The following is an 8,443-nucleotide window of genomic DNA, read 5'->3' on the forward strand; positions in this document are numbered from 1 at the left end:
CCTTGCTATCGTGCTTATGGAGAAACCCTAGGGAAGAATAAAGGAAAGCGGAATACGAGAATTGGACGGGAAACTGTACAAAAATATGAAAAGCTTGTTTGAACATCCGTAAACTATGCCCAGTGACACCCTGATAGCTAGAACGGTATGACCTGTGGAAAATGGAATAAAATATAAGAAAAATAATGTTCTATACAACATATAACAGAAGTTAGGAAAAGGCTGGTGAAGAAGTAGTAGCACAAATGAAGAAACCTTATATAAACTGCAGGGGAGAAAGCGTGATATGTTTAAACAGTACGAAGTTAATTCTACGTGAAACAGTATACAAAGCAGAAGCTTAAAACGGAAATAAATGATAGAATTGCAAATGGAGTTAGAATGAACATGGAGGGGATAAAGGGGGCTAAAGATAATTTGGGTACAACTCTCAAAATTGACAAAGTTCTCTATAGCACCGAATTAACTACAAATAAAATTTGCTAATTATTGGTTTAACTAATAAACTACATTTTTTATCTTTATTGTTTCTTCAAAACAAGTGACCGAGTTCATTTCTGATACTTAGTTATTCTCCCTTTTATTTTCCGAGATGTGTAATCATTCTCTCACTCCATGACTTAGCGTTTTCCAGGGCAAATGGTTTGCGTTCTTGACTTGGTTAGCTCAAGATTTCCATTCTTCATCTAAGTTAAGAAAACCTTACATGTTTTGCCAATTCAATATCATGCTAAACAATGCCTCTCTCTCTCTCTCTCTCTCTCTCTCTCTCTCTCTCTCTCTCTCGCTCTCTCTCTTCTTCTCCTCTCTCTTCTCTTCTCTTCTCCTCTTGATTTCAGGCAGATAAGAAAGCTTCACAATCTGTTCAGATGGACGGAATGTCTTCATTACCAACTTTCGCCTAAATCTCAACTGATATCCAGTCTATTGACTCGTTGCCTAGAACATTCAGATCTACAATTTAAAAAATGACTTTTCTTTACTACAACATAATGTTTCGCTTGCGCCAATATAAATTCGGTGGCATGATACTGGTGTCCATGGTACTAGTGTCCCAAGTCCGTCAGTTACAAAAGCCTTGTTTATACATGATTATTAAGTTGCATTTATTCAGACTATCTCCCCGATTTATATCCTTTTTTTAACCAGTCTCTAATATCTCATTTTTAATAGGCAATGTTGGGGAATTATCGATCGGCGCCTAATGATACGATACATTTTCAAACTCAGTGATGGAAGGCGGCCTCATTTTGGGAAGAAGAGTTCATCAGTTGTTGAATCTGGGAGTGGACCAAGCGGTGACTTTAGTGTATGTAACTTAAGAGTATAAACCTCAACTTCTCCGTGGATTAGACATTTTAACTGTCTCACGATTACTTGACTTCAGTGGATTCGAAAACTTAGAGCGTTCGGCCACTTTCTTGGCTTACAATTTTCATACCAATCAAAATTGATAATTGTTTGTTTGTTTGTATGGTGTTTTTACGTTGTATAGAACCAGTGGTTATTCAGCAACGGAAGCAACGGCTTTACGTGACTTCCGAACCACGTCGAGAGTGAACTTCTATCACCAGAAATTCACATATTTAACCCCTCAATGTAATGCCCGAGAATCGAAATAGCGGCCACCGAGGTGGCAGACCAAGACCATACCGACCACGCCACTGAGGCGCTGCAAAATTGATAATGAATTATGAAAAAATTGATTTTATAGAGATGATGTATATATATGCCCGAAACTACCCATTTCTCGAATTATCTTGTTATGAAGATGATTCTCTTATATTGGCAACTGCGCACTGATTGACTTTAAAAAAACTTTAAAAAGCGCCCCAGTCTCTTCCTAAAATTTGTCGGAGTAAAATAGCACTTCTCACCTTCATATCATCTGGTATTCTTTCCACCACCCAAACCCTGTTCAAATAATCTGAGCAATGTTTTCAACTATGACAACCCATTAACCACTTCGTCGTTAAACAATTTTTCTCAATTTCAGTATTGGTTATTCCACACACACAACAATTCATCACAGTATCCCCCTCCTCATTCGTTCATTCGCTTTAAGCATCCATACTGCTTGTCCGTACATGGAAATTTGGTCATCAGCGCTTTCATACAAGCCAACTTCATCTCTTGAGGGCAGTCCCTTTCTGTTCTCCTCGCACGACTCGCCTCCTTTGACGTTCTGCCACCATCGTTTAGAGTCTCCCCAAACACCCAAGAGAGTAAACAATTTCCACGCTTCCAGAATCCACACAAATCTTATTGCTTCATTTCCATGGCTTCCATTAAACCTTATCTTGCTGTAGCTCCTTTTAAGTTTTCAATTACTTTACTAGTCTTGGGACTTCTTACTGTCCTCAGTCGATAGTCTATTAGTTACGAAAAAAGAAAAAGGAAAAAACATCTCCACACTCCCTTCAGGATCCCTTTGCTTATCCCTAAAATTTCCTCCTACATCCCCTGTCATTCCCCTCGTCTCAGCTCTGTAGTCAAAACGCACCCTTATCTACCTCAGAGGTTTTCCTATTGAATGAAATATTGCTTTTATCATAATGCCATCAAACTGATTCTGGCATAATCTTTTACATGTTCTGGAGTAAACACACTTTAATCTGTTTTATATATCCATAAAACCGATATTCCCTTGTTTTTCCTTGTTATAGGCTGAGATGGGAACACTTTCCGATTGATGCTCATATTTTCTGGTTTTTTATCTTTTAGTTATTGCCTTCATAAATGGTTATCCTAATGATTCTTCGTCTGGCTTTTAATAGTTTACTATAATTTATCAAAGGCGAAATTGATCATCTTGAAGTGGATAATCCAGTTTCATGAGGAGGGTGGCACTGATATCACATTCTTTCTTTTTCAATCTAACTGGAGATATGTACTTCAAGCTGCCATGTTACCATTACTTTTACCGAAAATCCTGTATAACCGCAGAATCGCATACAGATACGTATGCACATGCATTATAGCATACACAATACACCACTATATTCTGTGAACGCAAAGTCTCATCCGCTCAAATGGATATTCTATAAGTGAATATTTATATATTCATAGTAGAAATTCATGACTTAGGTAAATAAAGTAACTCAGGTAACCGTATTTGTCTTTTATTTATAAAAAAATAGAGATATACATGTTTCTAACTCTCAATAAATTCTTCGCGCTTACAAGAAAAATAAAAGAAACTATGTAACAAAAACTGGCTTACATTTTATATCACATATAGAACTATATATCAATATCCTCTTATACTTATACATTATTATTGGAAGAAGTTATATCTGATAATATATGCCCTCCCTTTGCTTCTCACAATATATATATATATATATATATATATATATATATATATATATATATATATATATATATGATATGCATATATATTGTGAAGAAAGATTTGAGTGAAAAATGTGGATATATGACGCGAAAAGAAATATTAGCGCAGGTGAAAGGCAGACAGATCAATGTTTGCCCACGAAGTGTGTAAAAATCTGATAGTTTTGAGGGGAGAGAGGAAAGTCAGACTAGGAAGGGTCTGAACTGGTGATGGACAGGTTTGTAATCTCCAGGAAGTTAGAGCGCGCGACATATACAGATGAACAGATGAGTGGCGCAGTGCGTAGGTGTACAGAGTGGCTGAGTTTGTGGGGTTTTCAGAAAAGTACTTATTGCTGGTATGCAGACGTCTATAGGCTAACTGATGCACTTACAAAAGAAAAGGAGGGGTTTCTGCGAAGGTGTGATTTTAAAATGATGAGATTCATGGCTAGTGCAAAAGATAGAACAGTGGAGAGAACCCATTACGCGTTCAACGCTGTAATAGGAAAATAAATCTCGTGTAAAAATGTTATGATGATGATAATGATGATACGTATATTTCAATGATGAATGAAATATTATCCTAAACTGTGTCTACAATTTCTTTTCTGTTTCCAAGGTCCACCATAGTAACAACTCTTCCAAAAACTCGATCGTTATGAGATGAACTCGTGCTGTCCATGTTGGCATTACAACCTGCATTATCTTCGTTATTGTTTTGTTCTTTGAGCGGCTTTTTACGTTCGGGACAATGGATATTTGTCGCTACCTTAGACCAAAAATTCTCCACCTCTTGCAAAGTCAGTCCTTGGGTCTCAGGTAACAAAAGGACAAATGTGACTAAAGTCAGGCACCCAGCTGCATATCCCCAGAAGGATATGTAGAGGTTTAAGGCTGATGTTTGTGCTGCAAGGAAAGTGATGAAGAATTGTGCTGCAAAAGTTGCGGCTCCAGCAATTCCGCTTCCTGTGCCTCGAACTGAACTGGGCAGTAATTCTGTGGCAATCAGGTAGCTTGTGGGGCCGATGCCTATGCCAAATGCTAATGTGAACACTGCCAAATATAAAAGAGGAGCCCAGGCTACTTTGCTCTCATTTTCATGTCCATAAAAGTGGCATCCTAACAGGGCAACAGATACACCAGCAACTAGAGAGGCAATAATTATTATTTTCTTTCGTGGGAGACGACCAAGGAGGAAAGCACCCACGATATTTGAAAGGAAACGAACACTTCCAACAATCACAGAGCCATGGTAGGGTGAAATTTCAGCATTTGCATTTTGGAAAATCTGGACAACGAATAAAGCAAGAACAAGCTGTCCCGTGCACTCTTTCAGGACAAGTAAAGTAGTCGACACAGCCACTGGCAGTAAGGCGTTTAGTTTAGAAAGACTTCGAATATCTTGGCAACGCCCTTCTTCACAATGATTGCTTGACGAAAAGACATTCTGCATCTCCATCACTTCCATGTCAACATCGTGGTCGGGAGCTCGGAGACTTTTTAAAGTGTATTTGGCTTCTTCAATTCTACCCTGCTGAATTAACTTCGTAGGAGACTCTGGCACCATCAGCAGAAAAATCATGCATGGAACGAAGATAAACGGAATGATGAGGACAACCGTTGTCCAGTGGAAGACTCCACCCATGAAGTAAGTGAGGAGGAATCCCAGGGAAAAGGCAGCCTCCGGCACAGCCCCCAGGAGTCCCCTTCTTTTCGGTTCACTCACTTCGCATGGGTACACGTAAACACAGATAGATCCGCCAGCAGTCAAGAGTCCCTGAAAGTAAACAGAATTGACAGTTAGTTTACTTAATTTCGCTTTTCTCAAATTTCCCAGTTAATATACAGTATAGTGCTAAGTGTGAAATGGAATAAGCCGGTAATCTGGCTGTCAGTACCATAAACTAAAATAATAACAAAGTATAATATCACGTTTTTCTGAATAACTGAAACCAGTTAGCCATTTTTTATTTTTTCATTGCACAGTAGCTTTGTTCAGAATTCTCGCGGGAATAATGTCTACTCTAACGACAACCATTGAGCTCATGTTCTGGAAATCGAGCAATGCAATTAAAACAAAACTTAGAATAAAAGTGAAAGAAGCCATAAAATGTTCTTAGATTCTGTTTCTGAGTAATTACTAAGAAATCAAGCAAATAAGACAACACCTTCCAATTGTATTTTACAAATATACAGAAAAATACTGTTATGTATGCTTTAATTATTAGATAGAGGAAGTATTTATTACCTGTATGGCTCTGAGAATGATCATAGCCGTGGGAGAGTCCCTCGACAGAAGTAATATAGGCCATGTCAGAGCGAGTGGGGGAAGGATTAGGATCAACAGACGTCGAGCACCCAAGAGCTGCACGAGGCCACCACCCACCACCGACCCGGGAATCGACACTAGCTGAACGACGATTGCTGGAAAGTAAAATAGATTCGAACATTAGCTAAACGTGAGCTAAAAATAGCGCAAGAATAATAACAGAAAACATTTGTCAAGTTATGGGGTCGCATACATATTACATATATATATCTTTTATATAAAATACCACATGCTAATGAAAGACGATGAAAATACAAAATGGGAAATGTTTCCATGTTGTCTACTTCTGTGCAATAGGTCTACACAATAACAATGGCTTTTACTTACCAAACCAATTAATTTGCTCTTCATTTAGGCTAACGCCTCCCTCGATCTTCCAGTTTCCTAAAGCTACTGATGAAAATGCTATGACTATTCCGAAGACACAACCTGCTGAGCCAACTGCTACAGCAGAAGCGATCTGGAGGAGAAAATTAAAAGATAAATTGCAGTTCGTAATGCTGTGCATATCTGCTTATCATCACCAAAGGTAGAATATTGTTTTTAAATGTCTATTCTCTGTTTACGTAAAGAGTAGTTTAAAGGTTTGTGAAATATTGACTGATAAGCAGTGGAGCCTTGAGATGATAATACGTAATTAGTACTGATACTTTTGGTCTAAGTATTCAAAGAAAAACTGTTTGTGGCAGGAAGACTATTACGTATCCGACAAGTTTCCCAGGAACATGATATAGATAAGAGCCAAAATTAAAGAAAAATATAGTTCATTTGAATTCATGGTCAGTTTATCGTCCTGTGAGTAACTCCATCATAACGGAATGTCTGTTTTTTCCTGATCCCAAAATCACTGACAAGGTCTTCTGAACACCAGAGGACGAAGTTAATTTTAAATGTAAAAGTAAGCGACACGACCCAGTTAATTTTAAACGTCACTGGTTCCTGCCATAGCTCCTTCAGGATAAAAAAGAATTTAATGTGAATAACTTATTAACAATGCCTACCATTAACTTGAAGATATATTCTACTAAGGTGAGGGTAATGAGTTACATATATATCTATTTATTTTATCAGAGTAACGTTCTGAAGACAGAATCATGAAAGCAGAATGAGTAACAGGCTGGAGTTTTAAACATTCTTCCTAAATTAGTACATACATTCACTCTAGTAGGAAAAAGTTTTCGTACTAACAAACACACTGAACGCAATGTCTCTCGCTAGCTGTAAACAATCTTATTTCCGCGCCTGGCACGTGCGAGTGTCGTACATGCATACTCGCACGTGCCAGGCGCGGAAATCTTTCGTCTAAGTATCTTTAAAATAATAAAGGAAAACGATTTTGTTTTGCAAAAAAATTTATGATTCCACAACCAGCAAAATTTTTTTTTAGTATATCTAAATCAAAATCCTCGTGTCAGCTTTCTAGACAACCAAAAATACTTGGATGTAGGCATGTTGACATGTGTGCAACGCATGAGAAACTTAAAGAACAGTTACGAATGGTAGTGAAAATTTATCTGGATAACCAAAGTTTGGCGCGGCAAGTGATTTATGTGATTGAGTCTAAAAAGAAATAAAATGAACTTCAGCGTAAAAAGGAGTTAGTGAAGTTCAGCTTTAGACATATGGCATATTTCCTTACCTGGCGAAATACTGGTGATATAAACTGTTTTTTCTCTGCATCTGGCATCAATTGACTTGTCACGTCTTGTTGCAGTTTGTCTGTTTCTTCCACTTTAGTGTCCATACGGATAACTTTAAAAACGACGTAAAAAAGCACAAGAAGTGTTAAACTTCTTAAGGAATGAAAGAGCAAATTGAAACCCGAGGCATACGTTGCGACTAAAATCACAATAAGAAGTAATCACTATTGTGATCGTCGTCTTTACTCTCGAGAGGAATGGACCGGCTTTGTTTCAGGACGGGACAGTTGACCTGACTGTTGCTGACGGATATACTGGGAAACCAATCGTTCCTCTGTTACCTTATATACTGGGTTCGCGTCTTCGCGGTCAATACAGTGCTGCTGCCTCCCTCCTGACGTAACCCTCGGTTACCGAGAGATAGACACCCCCATCCCTTGTCTAGTTGTCGGCAGTACGCCAAGTGCATGTAGTATTTACACTGAGCGTTTCACGAAACATTTCATATTTTATTTGTTAGGAGTTTTGAGGGATATACGATTAATGATCTGGACGGAGTTTCGGACAGACGAATATTATCAATTCAGCGTTACAACTCATGGAACCATAGATAGTTTCCCCTCGATCTTGGTTCTCGAAGTTTCTCTGACTGGGAAACATCGCTGCGTGACTCCGTCTCTGTGTTTTCTGTTTAGGTAGTAGATTAATTTCTTTCAAGAAACGGGATTTTTCATCAAGTGAAAATATAATACAGACGACATTAACGAAGTAATATACTTCAAGGAGTCCACTGATTTTGAAAAGAGGCCTCGGGAGACGACCTGTATGCGGATGATTTCAGATTTGGCTATCTTTGCAGGAACGTCAGTCTGTTGGCCCCTGGTGAAATCCTACGTTTAGAATATATAAAAAATGGGGAAATCTTCATTCTACTTACAAATATTTATGTACATGTTTTTACACACACACACACACACACACACACACGCACACACACACATATATATATATATATATATATATATATATATATATATATATTGCGTGTGTGTGTTTTCGAGTTTATACCAAATTTACGTTCATTTATCGAACATGAGCATATGTTTGCTGTGTTTACAGAAGTCCCAAGCAATGGTCT

General features: G+C 38.1%; 1 protein-coding gene across 1 annotated transcript; it reads right to left on the bottom strand.

Moving 5' to 3' along the window:
• Window positions 1-3,115: 3,115 nt before the first annotated feature.
• LOC135208465 (facilitated trehalose transporter Tret1-2 homolog) lies at window positions 3,116-7,645 on the bottom strand. The gene is made up of 4 exons (XM_064240670.1): window positions 7,305-7,645; window positions 5,993-6,125; window positions 5,585-5,760; window positions 3,116-5,113 (listed from the first exon to the last, which is right to left on the bottom strand). Exons 1-4 carry the CDS (start codon window positions 7,407-7,409, stop codon window positions 3,920-3,922), a joined length of 1,608 nt encoding a protein of 535 aa, XP_064096740.1. The 5' UTR covers window positions 7,410-7,645; the 3' UTR covers window positions 3,116-3,919.
• Window positions 7,646-8,443: the final 798 nt, after the last annotated feature.

The sequence above is a fragment of the Macrobrachium nipponense genome, chromosome 35 (genome assembly GCF_015104395.2).
Source record: "Macrobrachium nipponense isolate FS-2020 chromosome 35, ASM1510439v2, whole genome shotgun sequence".
Lineage (NCBI taxonomy): Eukaryota > Metazoa > Arthropoda > Malacostraca > Decapoda > Palaemonidae > Macrobrachium > Macrobrachium nipponense.